Here is an 18,832-nt window from a genome sequence, read left to right on the forward strand (position 1 = left end):
TTACTTAGAAGTGACTCAAAAAGAACATAAAAATAAGCAATTCAGTCATGCTTGGATCTTCAGCAATAGATTACCTCAGCTAAACTGTGGATTGGCATTTCCGGGATCAGAAGTGTGTTTGTGTGTGTGTGTGTGCTGGGGGTGGAGGGGAGGGGGGAGGAAGAGAGAAAAGACATAAGGACATGCTATGATAAGAGAAAAGAAGACAAAATTTAAGAAGCACTAGGAAATACCAATTTCTTTTTGTTACTATGTATACTTTATAGGTATGTTATCGTATACTGTATTTTAAAGATTTTATTTATTTATTTATTTATTTATTTATTTATTTATTTAAGAGAGAGCATGAGTGGGAGGGGGAGAGGGAAAGGGGGAGATAAGCTTAACACAAGGCTTATTCTCGTAACCCTGATGTCATGACCTGAGCTGACACCAAGAGTCGGATGTTTAACTTACTGAGCCATCCAGGCGCCCCTGTTATTGTATATTGTATTTTTTTTTTTGTATATTGTATTTTAAAAATATACCTATTGAGGAGATCTTATCATTGCAGTGCTCTCATACTTGCTCTCTATTTCATTCCTCAGCCTTGTTAAAGTACTAGTTCTGCTTTACAGCACTGTTCGTAAACTTTTCCTACTCTTTTCATTGAAAATTAGGGCACATTTTGAAAATTCACATAGCAAATTAATATTTGATATTTTTTGTATATTAAATATAGCCTTCTTAGCCCCCCCCCCAAAAAAAAACTGCAGAGAAGGAAAGAATAGGTCTAAAATCAATAATATTTATCAGGGAGTCAGAACAATTAGGGTACTATGTCTTGTGTATTTATTTCTGGCATAAAGATATAAACAACAATGTGCTTTTCATATCAGGTATTTAACAATACTTAGAAAGTATCCCTGTAGAGAATCTAACTCTTAAGTTTTATGCAGCTCTTTGCAGTGCAGCCCACTAAAAAAAGGTATAACAAGGTCAAGAGTCTTTCAGCATAGGACTTTTGCCACAATTCCATGACCTTTCTTTCTTTCTTCCTAGTGTCCTCATCTGTTGAGTGGGGATGATAATTCTGTCTCTACTTACCTAAAGAGTGAATGGATAACTGGATTCAAAAAATAATTTAAAAGGAGATTTTTAAATTTGGAATGCTTAATAGTAAAGTTTACGAAAACACAGTTATACTATATATTAAAATAAGCCATTTTAGATGTTCTCACTTACATGAGAGAGAGCAGGTTCTCAATTTGAAAATGCTATATAGAATTTTGTGATTTGTGGAATGCTGCACTTTAAATAATTTTTAGTTGGGAAACTTTTTGTGTTTGACTGTAATTTCCCTATCAAGGGAAATCTTCAGGATTATTAAAGGAAGAACTCTGAAAGTTACAAACTCATTTAGAAAAAAAATACAAGCTATTAATATAATTTTTCTTCAAAGCTCTTAAAATGTATCTGAGAGGTCATTCCTGATGGCATTTGGTGTTTTCCTCAAAGTGCTATATCTGCATTATTCCAAGAGTAAATTATTAACAATAAGACCTAATTTGAAATTCCACACTACTTAAAATTACTGGGATGATAGTTTTACTTTGGTGTTCCTTTTCTCTAGCTTGGAATTTACTAATGGAGAAATAATAATTCTGTTTGCTCTTTCCTTTTGTTTTAGTTGTCACTACCATAGATATTGTGAATAAATGTTTGGTAGTAATTTTGCCTTTTAAGTCTCATAAACATTAACAAATGCTGTTTGATTCACTTACAAATTATATGAGAAGAGCCATGAAATTTTCCTAACCTTTTCTGTAGCTCAATAAATCACAAACAGACAAGAAAGTTAAGCACTACTTCAGTGGAAAATCAGCAGACAGATGTAGCACACATTCCCCTCAAAATAATTCAGAACCTGTTTCAATTTATCAAATGCCTACTTTATCTGTCAAAACAATGTCCTTTCTCAAATAAAGGGCATTGTTTCTGTAGCATGAAAAAGGTTCTGATGTATTGTTATCTGCAAATGGATGGCGGAATAATGCAACAACAGGCAGTGTTTCAAACTAAGAGATCAAAGGCCAGAATGCATTACAAATCTTGTTAAAATAAATGAGGGTAAGAGCATAATTCCAATAAAGACATTTATAGTCTTAAACAATCTCTTTCTTTTTAAAAGAGATCTTTAAAAATGAACCTAAATTCCCTTACAAACACCAAAAGGTTTTTGCTGCTTCCCTCAAAAAGTTCAGTATTCAAAGAAATACAAAATCGTAGGACTCTCATACAAGCTAGATAACAGTACTTTTTTTTTTTATGTGCTGATATTGTAGAATTTTACTGATGCTCCTAATCTATTCATTGCATTTATCTGTGCACATAGTATTCAAGGAGGAAAACACTTGTTCATAAAATATCCAAATCTAAAACATATTTTATTATGAAAGTGCTTAACTAAATAAATTTGTTCAGCATTTTAGCTTAATTTTACAGCATAATCTCCCTGATTGTAAGCAATTTTTTCATAAGTAATCTCAGCAGTTGGATATATAACAACTAAAATAAATCCTTTGATTGCATCTTAAGATGAAATATTTCCTTTTATAACAGTAGCAAGGAACTCCAAATGTAATTAGGGCAATATCCAGCAGTAAGGTTGTACTGTTCTTGTGCACAATCAGTTAGCTGTTATTTCCTAGCTGTTGTCATGCGCAAACATTTGCTTTAACCTAAACATGTCAGATATTTATGATGATTCCTGCAGCCTTGTTGATCTGGAGCTGAAATATGACAATGTAGTCTGATGTATCTGTCTTCTGTATGATTGCAGGTTGCTCTCCTTTTCTTTATTCTAGCTCTTTGTTTTGTTCAGTTTTGTTTTTAAATGCAACCATGACCTTTGTCAGTTGCCAGACTATCTTCTTAAAACAAATCTATAACAATCTTGTTAAAAGAAATTCTGTATTCAGTAATACCCTTTGGAATGGAGGACTACAAAATTCATGATCATCAAACGATAAAACAGGCATTCGTGACCATATATATTCACACAATCCTATAGTTGAACCGTCTTTAAAAAAACTACTGGGGAGTTATTAAAGTTGTATTGACCACATCCGTTATCTGAGAACAATTCCTGGAAATGAAAAATGTTTTGTTTCGTATAATGTAATATAGATTGTGATGTTTACTGTCTGACACTAAGATTTTAAGATAGTGTGATTAAACATAGTTTCACCATCAATTATTTAGTTTTCTCACTTATACCAATAAATACATGAATCAAACAATAGATACTTAAAACATGCGAATTAAGCAGTCAGGAAAAGCCTGGCATTAAGGTAAAGCTCCATTTTTTTTTTTTTTTTTTTTTATGAAAACGCTCTGTATTCACCAAAACCCTTGGCAAAGAGAGGATTCCATGAACACAATTTCTACTCACATTTTCATACACCCTATAAAAGGAAAACATTAATTGATGTCCTTTGGGCCATTCTGTTCAAAATTATCTAGTAGGCCTGTAGAATTTGCTCCACGGTATTTCAAGGCAATCGAATCACCAGTCCATGCCAGTCCAACCCCCCCCCCCCCAATTTCTTATATGCCATTGACAGAAGGAATGGCAAAGCTTCATCCTGCCTTCAAGGAAGCCACAAACTCATACTAAAAAAAGCAGCTTAAACTTTCAATTATTTGTCCACATTCTCTAAAACATCTCATGTACTCTAAGTCGTAGACTTATGTAATACGAATTGAAATTAAAAACCAGGCTTTAAATATTTTTAAAATATATTTCTCCACAAATTATTTAATTATTCATGTTTTTACTTTATTCCAAAAACATATAAATACATAAACATGCTGTATATTCATAAACCCATTCATCTATTTATGTATTCAAGGAGTGTGTATTTGTATGTGTATAGACGGACACATACATAGTCTGTTTATCCATCAGCTTATCCATTTATCCACCCATCTATCCAGTCTCGGTAATTAAGACTTAAAGCTTGAGCCAAAAAGATTTGAATTCAACTTCTGTCTTAGGAGCTGTATGACTTTGAACAGGTTCATAAACCTCTCTATTCTCTTTTGCTCATAACCCCGTTCTGTGGCCTCAGGCACTGGGGGGTTAGAGCAACAGGTCTTGCTTTCTTCAGTAAACTATATTCTTGCAGAGATTGGTCACAGGGAACTCATAAAACATATTAGTGTATTCCAATATATGAAATTTGTCACCTGGGAGATCTGTGTACACATATCCTCACATGATGTACTTGGGTTAATCTCATGTGTTTCCAGTTGCATGGAGAGTGTTAGAAAACTGTACACATACAGGGGGAGTTTGACCAGTGGTATCCAAGAATATGTCTCTATTTGACAGAATATACTTGAAAGATACACTGGGCTTTCTTACCCATTATCGTAAACTCTGAAGATCAGGATATTTTTAAGGCTCTGCACAGGATCTGTCTATGCTTAAGACATGCCATTTAAAGTAGAAATACATGTGAGAGGAGAGAGCAGTTAATAAGACATGAGTAGGAAAGTCTCCGTCATGGTGAAGTTTTTGTCTTGAGGACCTTACACAGGTCTTAAAATTCTCCTGGGAACGAGGGATGCTCACTAGCAGCACCAGCACCTCTAAGTACCTGTGAGTACAGAGAATGGGGTGGGGTGAGGAAGGGGCCGCCAGTCTCCATGGACTTTGTACAGTTTGTCTTGATTCTATCCAAGAGCTAAGGATGGGTTAGGACAAATATCTTACCACTTTGGATGATGTAGCAACCCCGTATAAATATTAACGTTTAGAAACACATTCAGAAACACATAAATAGGGGCGCCTGGGTGGCTCAGTCGTTAAGCGTCTGCCTTCGGCTCAGGTCATGATCCCAGGGTCCTGGAATTGAGCCCCGCATTGAGCTCCCTGCTCGGCGAGGAGCCTGCTTCTCCCTCTCCCACTCCCCCTGCTTGTGTTCCCTCTCTTGCTTTGTCTCTGTCAAATAAATAAAATCTTTAAAATAAAAAAAGAAATATTAACATTTAGAAACATATAGTTTATTCGATTAATAATTTTCAAGAGCATTCTCCATCAATTTAAATCTGCCCTCACCTTGTCCCCCCCCCAGAAGACAAGCACTTAAGGACACCTGATATAAAGTGCAACATGATAACTCTGAAGAAGAGATAAGGAGAAAAGATCATTCAGGGAAGAACTTTTGTCTAGGGCAACCTTTGTTCAGAATCTGAATCTATAAACACAGTAGGCAATATTTGGGTTGAATTTGAAGCCTACACAATTCAGATAAACAATGGTTTCCTTGCTTGATTAGATAATTTGGTTAATATAGAAAACTCAATGAGGGGAGAAAAATTAATCATACAAGTTGGAAGGATTTACGGTGCAAATTACTCATTGTTCTTAAATTTTTCATTTTAAAAATACAGTAGCAGCTTCAAATATTTTGTTGAAAAGAAGATTATGACAAAATGAGTTATTTAAAACAATGTGGGATATCGTTTAAATTGATGCATTTTGTGATTTCAATTGAGAAAGGGAAAGTAGTATAGGGACTATTGCAGATATGGCTTATTTTTCCCAGTATCATACATATTTTTAAAAGCCCAGTCATCCTTTTTGGTCACTTTATCATGTCTTCTTTTTAAATTTCTGTGAACAAAATTGAAAATATTATCAGATTTTAAAAGAGAAATTATACCATTAACACCTATTCCCTAACAAATTATAGGAAAATACGACTTTACTATCAAACACCCTTCTAGCTAATAAACATATATGCTCTTCAAGCTTCTGATTAATAGGAAGACAACATTAACAGACTAAAGCAGCAGTGATAATGCAACCATTTAAAACAACAAAAATGCCTCTATGAATATTAAGTCAATGACTTTCTTCTGAAATAAAAAAATGTGCTTGGCACTGAAAATTAATGCGATTTCTTGCATGTAAATTACCGTATTTTAAACAAAAGATATCTTCAAGAACCATTTTAATCTTTGCTATATTTTACATATAGTACTTTCAAATTCATATTTCAGTGTTGACATATTTCAAATAAAGAAAATGGACTGTTGTAATCCTTTGCATGGTGTTTTCATTCAATTAGCACTATCTTTCTTTTTCTAAGCAAACAAGATGGCAATTTACTCAAAGTCAACCCATAATAACATATATCAGCCAGAGTCAAACAAACACAGTGCTGCTCATGCTACACCTTTTAAAATCAAACAATTTTAAATAAAAGCAAACATGAACATAAATAGTGTTTCCCTTTGGAATTTGACTGTTGACAGAAAAATGATAAAAACATAAAAATGGTTTGAATTTGTAAGGAAGTTAAATAATTCAGGAAATGTTTTATTAACTGATAGCAGAGAGAACAGGATTTTGGTCTTTGCATTATGCAGTAATGAAAGAATAAAATATATGATATGTGGCTTTAAAAAAAAAAAAAACTCTTCCTAACCGTATTAAAATTTCACAAGGTGGTTGAAAACCACATTCTTATCAAGCACTCACAAAAAATATAATTCTGTTTAAATATTTTTTTAGGTTAGTTTGCAACATTTTCCAAAGTGAAAGAAAAGTTGTATGTCAGTACGTAGTTTTAAAAAGCGCTTCTGGCTTATATTTTCAGAATATTAGAACAGAAATTCAAAGGCAGCAGAATCTGAAACAACAAATAGATACAACAGTAGTCTGTTGGACTGTTCGCTGCATAGAAATATTCTCTTATACGATGAAAAGAGAAAGTTATCACCTCCAAAATATTATTGCCAAGGCATTTTTCTCTTAGACAAAATGTGAGAAAATATAATGATATTGTTATGCAAACATAAAGTTTATAAATGTTCATAATTATATATTTGTACTAAATTTATTAATTATAAAACAAAAGCAAAATTCTTTATAAAGCACAATTATTTGATGTAATCAGATACCAAATCATGTAAAGTTAGCAAATGTCTTAAAGTATGCTAGTTTTTCACTTACTCTTATATAGTTTAAGTTTCATTTTAGTGTAACAGAGGTATGGAGTTATGTTCCTGGACTTGGATTCTGGGTCCTTTATTTACTAACAATGTGACATTTGGTACATTCCTAATTTCTTACTCCAGGTTTCTTTATCATAAAAAATGCACATGCTAAAATGAGCCAGATGAGATTGAAATAATGAATTGATTTAGGAGATCTAGTGTAAAAGATGCATTATTGGTCAGTCTTTATTACTCATTTTAGGTTTCCTGAATACTGCACAATGCTTGCTTATGATGGTACTTGGTGCACAATCTCTGGAAAAAAACAAAGGCAAAAAAAAAGTTAATTTTACAACTGTTTTAATAAAATATATGCCTTTCCTTCAGTGACTGGGATATTTTAATTGAAAATATGATCTGAATTGTCCATATATTTATATAACTTTGCTTTTGAACTTGATGAACATCTGAAGCAAAAAGCAGAAGTGCTGAAAGGAGTACTCTCATGTAAAGCCAGTAACATTATAACTTGGTACAACTTGTTTGGTATGTTGAACTTGGTACAAGTGTTTTATACATTATATGCATAGTATATAATCAGAGCTAAGACACACTTAAAACTTTTAGCATGGTAATTCTGCTTCAGGTACCTCAATCTTAATATATAATAGAGAAAATATAAAATAATATGAGCAAAATGTTGTCACTGTAGCAGTTTTTTTAAGTAAGCTCTAAGCCCAACGTGGGGTTCAAACTCACAACTTCAAGATCAAGAGTCACATGTTCTACCAACTGAGCCAGCCAGGTACCCCCATAGCATTTTTAAATATGAGGAATTATTGAAAATAGTTCTTAGGTAAGTTAAAACATAGACACTCTTAGTGTGGTGACTGGCACTATTTTTAGTGATTGATAAATATTAAGGCAAGAGAGAAAATACTAAGTCTGCAACAATAAATAGTTTATCTGCCTATTCTCTGGATGGGGATATTGTGCACCATCAGGATAAATGCAGTTACATGAAGAAAGGCTCCTGACATAATATTAAATGTACATAGAAAAGTATAAAAGCATTTAATGTAAGACCGACCATAAAAATGAATATAGGAAAAATAGTTTTAAAAATGTTAGAGTAGTTAGATTTGAGGAGTGTTTTTTTCTCATCCATTTTTAAGTCTTCATGTTAATTTTTATATTTACAAAACAAAAAGAAAACATTTCTAAAATCAACATTTATATTTTTCCTGCACTATTATTCATCTTAATTAATTAGAAGAGGAAGATGTTATGGGTCTTTGCTTGTTTTTGTAATTGTCCGTGCATTTCCTACTTCAGATGTCAGTATTACAGCTACCCCACCTTGTCCTATTACTTTTTTTACTTCCCATCTGGAGGCATTAGTTTACAGCCACTGACACAGGAAAAATAATATTGGTATAAAGAAATGAAGTGTAACAATTCTCAGTCAGTCAGGAGTCAAAGTGAAAGAATGTATATGTAGGAGCGACCACAAAATTTCCATGCCACTATTTAGGTGGGTTCACCTGAGACTGGGTCCAACTTGTGTCAACATCTAGGATATGGACACTGGATATAATGGTCATTTACCCAAACAGAGCCGTTGGTGTGAGCATGGCCTCTCAGATCTTGCTGACAGTGTACGCAATACATTTTGGGAAACCTGTCTTGTGCTTGCTATAGAGCAATCTAAGGAAACACATTGTTCTACCATAAGCATGCAAAACTTTCGTATTAGTAAGGACATTTTGAAACAGTTTCACCAAAAACAAAATCCTGGTGGGTTTTCAGGAAAACTCTTGTTTAAATTACCTTTTTTGGTAGGTTGTTTTATTTTTCAAATGGACCCTTAAAAATGACATTTTCAAATTATAAATCTTTATATTTCTACACAAAATATTAAAAATATAAAATGATGCCAGTTATGTAACTAGTCCATGTACTATGGGAAATATTATATATATATATGTGTGTGTGTGTACATATATACATATATATACATACATACATATATATTACATGTGTACATTCTTAAATTCAGAACAAAATAAAAATTATTCACATATGGATTCATGTAAAGATAATTAGAGATAAATAAATATGCCTCATTTTTGAAAGAATGTTGATCATCCGCTTTCTCTCTCATTCAAATTATCTTCTCCATGACTGCCTTAGCCATGCAGAAAGCAAAGCGAAAAAAAAAAAAAAAAAATTAGTAATGCCTGAAATGAGTTTTACTATAGAGTATATTATTTGTGTTATAAATGTATTATATATTATAGAGTTGGGTGGATTTTCTCCCTGGGTATTGTCTGCCAATTTGCTGATACTTAATCCAGATTCTACTTCTAAATAGTATAGATTAAAAGCATAGAAAAAATATCTGGAGTTAACATAAAATCATTGTTTATTTTCCATAATAAAGTTCTTTTTTTTTTTAAGATTTTATTTATTTATTTATTTATTTATTTATTTGACAGAGAGAGAGAGAACACAAGTAGGCAGAGCCATAATAAAGTTCTTGATCAAAGACATAACCCTAGAAATACTAGAAATACATGTAGGAATGATAATGAATTACTAAATCTCAAAGAAGAAAGAATGATAATATTTAAGGCTCAACAATTTCCAGGTACAAAAATCAATTCATTTATATATAGTATGTCATTATAAATTTACTTAAAAATAAGGAAGATAAATATTTTTCTGGTAATTTTTCAGATGAGGGGGAAAAAAAAAGGCTCAGAAGACTTAATAACTTGCTTTAGTTTTCTCAGAATTGAAAACCTTGATTGAATGGCACCTGTTGTAAAATGCAGATAGCACTTTTAAGTCACAAAATGTGGGCAGTCATGGAATATCATTCCAGTATACATAAGTAATGCACATTGTGAGTGGAGATGGCATGCTAACGCTAAATACAGAAAAGCAGAATGAAGATAAAAATATAAATATTTTATCAAAACTGGAAGAATTATAGTTTAGTTAATATATGCAATATCATCAGGGTGCCTGGATAGCTCAGTCGGTTAAGTGTCAGACTCTTGAGTTCAGCTCAGGCAGGGCATGATCTCAGGGTCGTGAGATTAAACCCCCATCAGGCTCCGCTCTGGGTATGGAGCCTGCTTACCGTTCTCTCTCTCCCTCTACCGCACCCCCTCCTCCTCACACTCATGCTGCCTCTCTCTAAAAAAATGTGTGTGTGCAATATCTTCAAATTTTTCTGACAAGTGTTACCTGCAAAACCTTCAGTAGACATAATTGGTGCTATGTAAGCACAAAACATATAATAAGCAAAATTAGTTTTTGAAAATAGATTTAGAGACCCATATTTTATTTAGTGGACTCAGATTTTTACCCCGAAGTTCAAGAAATATAGAGAGTCTATGATTCTTAGAAGAATTTGTACTGGCAACCATATATCTTTCAAGGCAATACTAACCATGACACTAAGTACTGTAGTATTTGGAAAGATATACAGTAAAAATGATTGCTTAATGACAACTTTAAAATGAAAAATTTCTTGCCTAATTAAAAGCGTGATAATTAATGGTATCTATATTGAACTCTTCTGGAGTTCTTATCCTCTTTGAGTTACAAATCAAAATCTAGGAATGTGCTATGCTTGTGTGTAGGTCTTCAAGACTAGAGCCAGTTAGTGATATATGGTTTATTCAACTACATCTCACCTAAAATTTATGGAATTATTTTGGGATTATGTGACACATGGAGTTCTATGTGTTATACCTCTAGCCACCTTCAGATATGACCCATGGCCCAGGCCCAAGAACTGAATGGTGCATTGCTGCCTTGGTGATTAAATATTGACTAGTGACCTGGTGAGACTATCAGTCTTGTTAAAAGAGGTAATTCTGACAATGAATGCTAAAGTAAAATTAACAAACGAAAACTCTTGGCCTCATACACATGAATACACATAGTCTCCGACCCTATATGAGCCATCACAAGATTAGCATTCTAATTCCACACAGATTTCTGAATGCTTTTTGCTCACTTTGTTTGATGTTCCTCAAGATTTCCTTTAGGTTTACTTTAACCTAATTTGATTTGAATAAAGTTAACAGGGAATATCAGTTAAAGTTACTGGAAGCAAAAGGGTAGAAAATGTCAGTCATGAAAATAAGGCATGTCACAATATAAGTGTTAGTGTACAGATATGGGAAGGTTTGCTGGGACACAGGATAAATCCAAGGAAATCAGTTGTAGCACAGAAAAAAAAAAATGTGGTCTCTGGAGATTTAAAAAGGTTCAAAATCCTGGGAGTCTTAGCACTCACACTGGAACTTGCATATTCCAGCTGCTGAGGGAGAAAAGCTTTTAGTGTTCTGACTTGCTTTATATTGTCTGCTAGTTATGGGCATCTGTGAGCATGGAGGTGTTGACCATAAACAAATGAAAATACAGGTTAATCTTACCCTAAACAAGGCAGGGAAAAGGTGATAAGATTACAACCTAGGCTGGGATGGGGACAGTTTCTATCTCTGTAGTCTCACACATGCCCAGAAATAGGTCTGGTGAAAAATCTCCCCCAAATTGACAATCTAATGTGCATTTTAAATCGATCTTATGGCCTCACATAATTCCATATGAAAGGAAGAGATTATGAGTGAAATGTATCTACATATTGATAATTATGGAGATTACAGTTGAGTCTTCTGGGATATGTAATAGTGAATAACAATGCAAAGTACCTATTAGTGCAAATGTGCTTAGCAAAAGCAAAGACATGCTTGCTTTCGGTAAGAGCAGATATACTTTTTTTTTTTTTTTGTATGTCAGACTATGTAAAGAAAACTATTGTTTCTGTTCTGTTAAGAAAACCATAGAGTGGAATGGGGAAATGAAAAATGTGGCAGATGCCCTGTTACCTGTTTCAAAGAGTGTTTTCTAGAAACCTCAGCGATCATAAATAATCCATAATACCTCAAATGTGTTTTAGAATACTTTTTTCATTTTCTCATGAGTGCCCATTAATAGGACAGCTTTGCTTTGAGTTTGCTCTAGAAGCTTATACAGATGCAGAATTTGGGTTCTAAAGGCCAGAGATACAAGCACTTGGAACGGGTTTTACTTTATTTGGTTTTTATTCACTGGGTAAAAAGTTACAGATAGCAGGAGGATAAGAAGTTTTGCAAGATCACTGGAAAAAGTTTCTGTGATTTTTATTGTTTTTAGTATCATTAATGACTAATTGTTGTCTCTGAAACTAAGTCAAGTCTCCTGGCCTTGATTTGATACGAATGCCGTTCCAACTTGCTATCACAAATTTCTTTTATAGCCTACACAAATTAAACTACCTCCTTTCTCTCAAAACATGTTTGCAGTTTTTCTTGTTAGCATGATTTTATTTCACCTACATCCCCTCAAAAGCCATATGAAATACAGACTTGCAATTATTATATACTGTGTCATATCTTCTTCTACCAAAACCAAGAACTGCTTTCTTCCCCTTTCTGTTCCTAGCCTTGCTTGGGAAACTCTTTAAAAAATGAATAATCTTAATTAATGTACTTTGAACTAAATTGCAAAATAGGTTCCTAAAATTTGATTAGGAAAATAGTATATTTGATTTAAAATGAACTAAATCTAACTAAGTTTTGAAAAATGTACATATATAAAATATGAAGATCACCTTTTTACCATAAATATCAGACAAAAAAAAAACCCCAAACAACAACAACAACACTGCTGAAATTGTATTAGACCAATAAAATAACATCAGGAGTGTGAGTTTGAATGTGATCTTTAGTATTAAAAATAGAGTACAAAAATGGTTCCAGAATTAATTCCTCAAAAAAAAAAGATTTTTAAAAAAGATTTGTATAAAGCGTTATGATGAAATTAAAAATCTTGACTGTAATCTAAAACATAATAATATCTAACCATTAAATAGCTTACCATGCTGCACAAACCTGATCATTATTTACCCATTTAATGCTTACAATTTTATAATATAAGTACTCTTACATGTGGTAGGAAGGAGGGTACCACTTTAATTTTTTATTTTTTTCTTAGAGTCCCACTCTGGGGTTCCAGCCGATTTTCAGAAAACCATGGGAGTGGAACCTGACAACATTTTGAGCTAACCATTAGTCAAGAAAACTATGCAGACATTTACATCTAGAACTCTGAAATTAAGCTTTTGTCCTGCCAGTCATTGTCAAACAAATGGAGAGAAATAATTTATCTCATTCTTTGCAAAATGAGGCTTAAAGTTTGCATCTCTGCTTGTTTTCATTTCATACTGATTGAGAATGTGAATTTACATATACAAGATTGCTTAGGACCATAGAATTTAAGGCTGAAATTGACAGGAGTCCACACGCAGATTTGCGTTATCAGCCTCTTGTGGAGGCAGTTTCCATGTATTCCACCCATTATATTTGAAGACCTATTTCCTACTTTTCTTATACATTTTTTGAAAAACAGCTTAAAATTGACACTATATTTGAGTGGTTAAAGGTGTGAGCTTCAGTCAAACATATCTTTATTGAGATCTTTTTTTTTTTACACATAAAAGTTCTTAGTTTATTAATCCTCTCATGAAAAACCTGCACAATCACCACAGATAAAGTCACTGCAGGATCTTTATTCCTTCTGTTGTCCAACCCAGCTAACTTCCTTTTTACCAGCACCAGCATTGGTTTTTGCAGTCCCCCTGACTTTCTTCATTCTGTTCTTGGGTTCCTTTCACTATTTTCTTGACATCTTTTTTTTCCCCTCATACAGGCCATGTCTTGCAAGTCTATGTTTGGGTTCATTTTTCTTTGCATAATCCAAGGAATCATAAATCATGCCAAAGCCACTTGTCTTGCCACCACCAAAATGGGTTCTGAATCCAAATACAAAGATGACATCTGGTGTGGTCTTGTACATTTTGGCTAGTTTTTCCTGAATTTCTGTCTTAGGTACTGTTGCCTTTCCAGGGTGAAGGACATCAACGACCATCTGTTTCTGCGGAAGTAGTCGGTCAGTCATGAACTTCCTGGTCCGGATAGTTACTGTGTTGTTCATGATGGTGGCTAAGCTTTAAGCAGCCAGGGAGCAAAACTGTTGAGATCTTTTTCTCCACTTACTAAATAGGTAACCTTGGACGATTACTTAATCATTCTAAGCTCTGGTTTATTCATCTGTAAGGGAGGGGCAGTTGTTGGATCTACCTAAGAAGAATTTTGTGAGGATTAAAGCAGAAGTTGGTAAAATTACTTTGAATTTTCTAGGTATTAACCCACAGGTTCTTATATTAAGTTGCAGAAAGGGGGAACAGGCCCAGAAGTATAACACACTAAAAAAGAGCCTGGAAGCTCTAAAAATGAGAAAGCACTTTTTATACAGTCAGATCGGATGAAAGCAAAAATTGAATATATGGACAAAAGAGAAGAATACACTCATGTCTAATTAATGGAGGAAGGTTTTACTATCAGATTCTAAAGAGAGCAGTTAGAAACACATAGTTGCTTTTCTTTAAGGTTTATAGAAACAGTTATTCACAAATAAAATTGTATAGGAGCCCATATTCTTCCTTGTCTACCTTATTTTGGGGAGAGTTTTTTTTTTTTTTTCCTTAGCAGATACGGACTAGTAGGCAGCTGCAGGTTTCAAAGCAGCCATGATTGAGTGGGTGTAGACATGTGCATTTGGATTATTGATGCTAGTCCCTTATCAGTTGTTAGGTGTTTTGAATATTAGTGCTGGATAGGTAGGGAGAATTAAGATCAATTATTTTTTTAAAGATTCATTCATTTGTTCATTCATTCATTTATTGTGATATAGTTTTGGAATATAGGTGAGGTTCAGTGGAGTGGAGTCTGGAGCCGACGAGCAAGAAAGAATTCTTGAGGCGTCTTTGGTGCAAAATGGTGGTTTATTAAAGCATGGGGACAGGACCTGGGGGCAGAAAGAGCTGCTGCCCTGTGGTCTTGAGGAGTGGCTGATTATGTACTCAGGAGTTGGGGAGGTGAGGACAAAGCGGGTGTCCAGAAGGACTGCCATATGCTAAAGACTCTCAGGATACTGGAGGCCTGGTTATTGTCAAGCCAAGGTTGTTTTTCCCTCTAATGAGGCACTAACATGAAGACATTTGGGAGTTTCCTGCAGGAGTGTTACAGGAATTCCTCCTATCACACGTCCTTGTCAATGGGCTTCAGGTTCAAAAGAAATTCAATTTTATTTACATTTCCTTCTGCCTCAGTCTCCCTCAATTTCATGTAGGGGAGGGTGGGGAGGGTGAAGTTAGGGCTTCAGGAAACTGAGTTATGGGTCTCTGGAAGTTAGGTTATTGATAAGAAAACTTCTTCCTTGTAAATCACTAGACATTTGTAAACTGAGGGAGACTCCTGTCCTGCAGGACTGTGATCTCTATCAGTTAACCTTGTTTTTCCTTTAGGGCAGCCAGGAGTGCCTGAGGAATGTCACATATATCACATGGGGGCGTGGGTGGTAGGGCGCCAGCTTCAGCTTTGTCCTCAGCTAGCCTTCTGCTCCCTCATCAATTGCGCAAGCTGGGGGAGGGGCAGACAGAGAGAATCTCCAGCAGAGTCTATGTTGAGCAGGGAGCCAGATATGGGGCTCGATTGACCCATGAGATCATGACCTGAGCCAAAATCACGAGTAGGTCGTTTAACCGACTGAGCCACCCAGGCACCCCTGAGATAATTTATTTTGTATTAAGTTGGAAAAGTGGAGATACATATTTCATAAACATTTTGAGATAAACAACTTAAAATAGATCAGATACCCATATATGAAAATAAGTATATAAAACAAAATAGAACATGCATTATATATGTTTCAGGATCGAGGAGATTTTTTTAAACTCTCAAACATTTATTTTTAATTAATGGGGAGACTTAATTTTTTTTTAAAAAGTAACAAAATTCATACTTGATTCTTTTTTACCAAGGACTTCAGAAATTACTACATAGAAATATATTTAAAAAGACTGGCTTGGGTTTTAAAGCCTTACCTGGACATGGTCTTTTTAGAAATTATGGCAGTTAATACCTGGTTTAACTACTGCTATATTTAAGTTGTATAAATGTCTAAACCAGAACTTTTAATTTTGGTAACATACCCTAATAAAAATAAAGGATTTTATTTTTAAATAAAAATTTATTTTTTATGTTAAAATTTATTTTATTATATTAAAAATAAGGATTTTTCTTTATTTCCATTGGCTAATATATAGACTCTTCTAAATAATAGGATTTTGAAGCTGACATGAATTTTATGGCTAAATCATCTGGTCCAGTCTACTAATCATGTAAATTAATAAACTGGGATCAAGGATATTTTAGTGACTTGGTCAAAATTACACTACAGTTGTAGGACAAATCAAAGATAAAATCATGGTCTGAATCTTTTCACTAGGAAAGAAGGATCAAAAAAATTCAAAGTACCTGCAATATTTCTCTGTGTCCATATTTCCTCTGTTAATTATGTTTACTGATCTCATAGATAGGGCCTTACTATGCCAGACATAATAACTAGATAGAAGAAGAAAGAATTGTTATTTGCATTCAGATTCTTGACTGGGGAAAGAAGAGAACTTAGAAATTACTTATGGATAGATTTTGTGGCCTATCTTCACACCACTCTCTGGTGTATTTAGATAGGATGTTCTTACAACTCTGAATGTACTTTATGAGGAATTGGCCTCGCTGGAGCACTACTTTTCCCCAGTATAAACAAAGTACAAAATTAAATAGTTCAAGTGCAGAGCTGGAGAATCAGGAAGTCCAGTGTATTAGCAAATGTTAAGTCAGCTGCTTTTAACAAACTCTAAATAATAGTGACTTAAACACGGCAGAACTCCATTTGTCTCGTATTTCAGCAAAGCAGGAGATAAACTCAGGACCAAACTTTCTGTTTACACAAGAGGAGGAGATGCTTCAAACGAATGGAAGGATTGGTTTTCATAAGGAATAAAGATTCTTAGACTGACATAACAGGAGGAAACACAGACCATGTAGATAAAGAAGCAGATAGGCTGGTCATTCTGGTGGTGGGACCATAAAGCAGGTAGTTCACAGATTATTCCTTTATTTTTTGAAAATAAGTTTGAGAAAGGATCATTAGCAGTGTATGGACTTGGTTGTGTATACACATGTGGGAGCACGGGGTTTAGAGAGGAGACTTCACGATAACTTAGAAAGTATATAACCTACAGAGGCCAATAAAGAAATGGTGGACACTGGCAAAGATTCTGACACGTGGGTCTATCTTGGAAGACTGTCAGAGTTCACAGAAACTAAAGTTGTGTGAATAAAATGGTAGTTGTGTTAGGTGTTCATTACACCAAAACATGACTATTTATCTTTTTCCCTTATCAGACTCATCAGATGGAAGAACTGATTTAAATTCTGCATCCGTAGCATTTCATGCAGATCATATTGACAAAAACTTTGTTGAGTGAATGAATGTTGTACATTATTAAAAATGTGAGATTATCATATTTTTTCATGGTCAAATATTATGTCAAATGCTCTATTAAAGACAGCTTTTTGCATGTTATATGCTAACATACTTTCAGCATATGATTCCTGAAAGTCATAGAAAGTGAAGAAAAAATGCTTTTATATAAAGCCTGAATTTTAGTTTAGACTCCACGCTAATTCAGTGCTCAAAAAGAGCAATCGGAATTCTCATTGCCCCAGGCCACTATGATTTCTACATAATACCGACTTTCTGAGATTTTTAAAACATTGCTTATAATAGCCACTTTGTTTCATTCTAACCTGAACCCTAAATACAGCAGTTATTTATTTATTTATTTCTCTACAGGCTGTATCATTCAGGTCTAGGGAGTATCCTTGAAAGACAAGAAAACACCTAAAAATAAGGCCTAGCATCTCTACTAAATGGCTGTGAAATCCTCCACAAAATGGAAAATGGAAGAGTTGTATTGATTATTTCAATGCCAGAGATGTTCCCCAGTTGCAGTTTTGGCACCTTTTGAAGTTGCATTTGCTCTTTTAGGCTGTTAAGGCACTATTTAATGAATCAATTGAGTCATTTAGTCAATAAAAGTATCCTTGTCTCCTAAAAGAGTTAATATGCCTTTTCCGTGGTGCTTCACTTAGAAAAAAGAAACAGTGAAAACACTCAACAAATCAGATTTAATATTAGTTAAAATACACATTTTTCAAAACAATGGATTCTTTTCTACCCCAGTGATATACATATTATTTGTAAACAAACTCCTCCACTCACATAGGAAGAAGCATTCTCTGTTTAGAAATGTCAATGGAATGTAACACTGTCATAGAATAATGATCTCTTGTTCCCACATAAATGCCTAGGGAAAACTAAGATGTTCATTTTCAAAGCAGGAAACATTGATCCACTGGGTATGTCCTATTAAAATGACTTTATTTTATTCCATCAAATAGCAGATATAAATTCAGTCATTTAGTCTGATAGATATGGGTTCCAGAGAATGACATTTGTGTGCTACAGTACTACTAAATAGGTGAAAATCATAGCATTCTGCTTTGCTTTATTTGTCAGCAAAACAGAATTAAGTTTGTTCATGAACACTCTAAGGTTTAATATTGGCAATTTAGAAATGGTATATACTGATCTTATTTTTCTTTGATTTCTTTTAAGTAAACCTTTTCCAGATCTAATGGTCATTCAGTTACATAATTCTGAATTATATGCATTCTATTGAGAATTCTATATATTGTTATATATCAGAAAGTAGGCACTATAACATAACATCTGAAGATTTGTGGCCAATGACTGTTCAAATGAAGGTAAATGTTACCATAATAAAAAAATGATGGAGAATCATGCCTGGTTT

The 18,832-nt window shown here is 33.9% G+C and overlaps 1 protein-coding gene across 1 annotated transcript; it reads right to left on the reverse strand.

Moving 5' to 3' along the window:
- Positions 1-13,722: 13,722 nt before the first annotated feature.
- On the reverse strand, positions 13,723-14,043 carry LOC116631299 (40S ribosomal protein S24-like). Its single transcript, XM_032402475.1, has one exon. The coding sequence runs from the start codon at positions 14,041-14,043 to the stop codon at positions 13,723-13,725; it is 321 nt and encodes a 106-aa protein (XP_032258366.1).
- Between the last annotated feature and the right edge of the window lie 4,789 nt (positions 14,044-18,832).

Source organism: Phoca vitulina, unplaced genomic scaffold, assembly GCF_004348235.1.
Source record: "Phoca vitulina isolate PV1807 unplaced genomic scaffold, GSC_HSeal_1.0 scaffold5, whole genome shotgun sequence".
Taxonomy (NCBI): Eukaryota; Metazoa; Chordata; class Mammalia; order Carnivora; family Phocidae; genus Phoca; species Phoca vitulina.

Excerpts from the sequence above, each read along its gene's own strand:
- LOC116631299 (XM_032402475.1), bottom strand. The coding sequence starts at position 14,043 with ATGAACAACACAGTAACTATCCGGACCAGGAAGTTCATGACTGACCGA.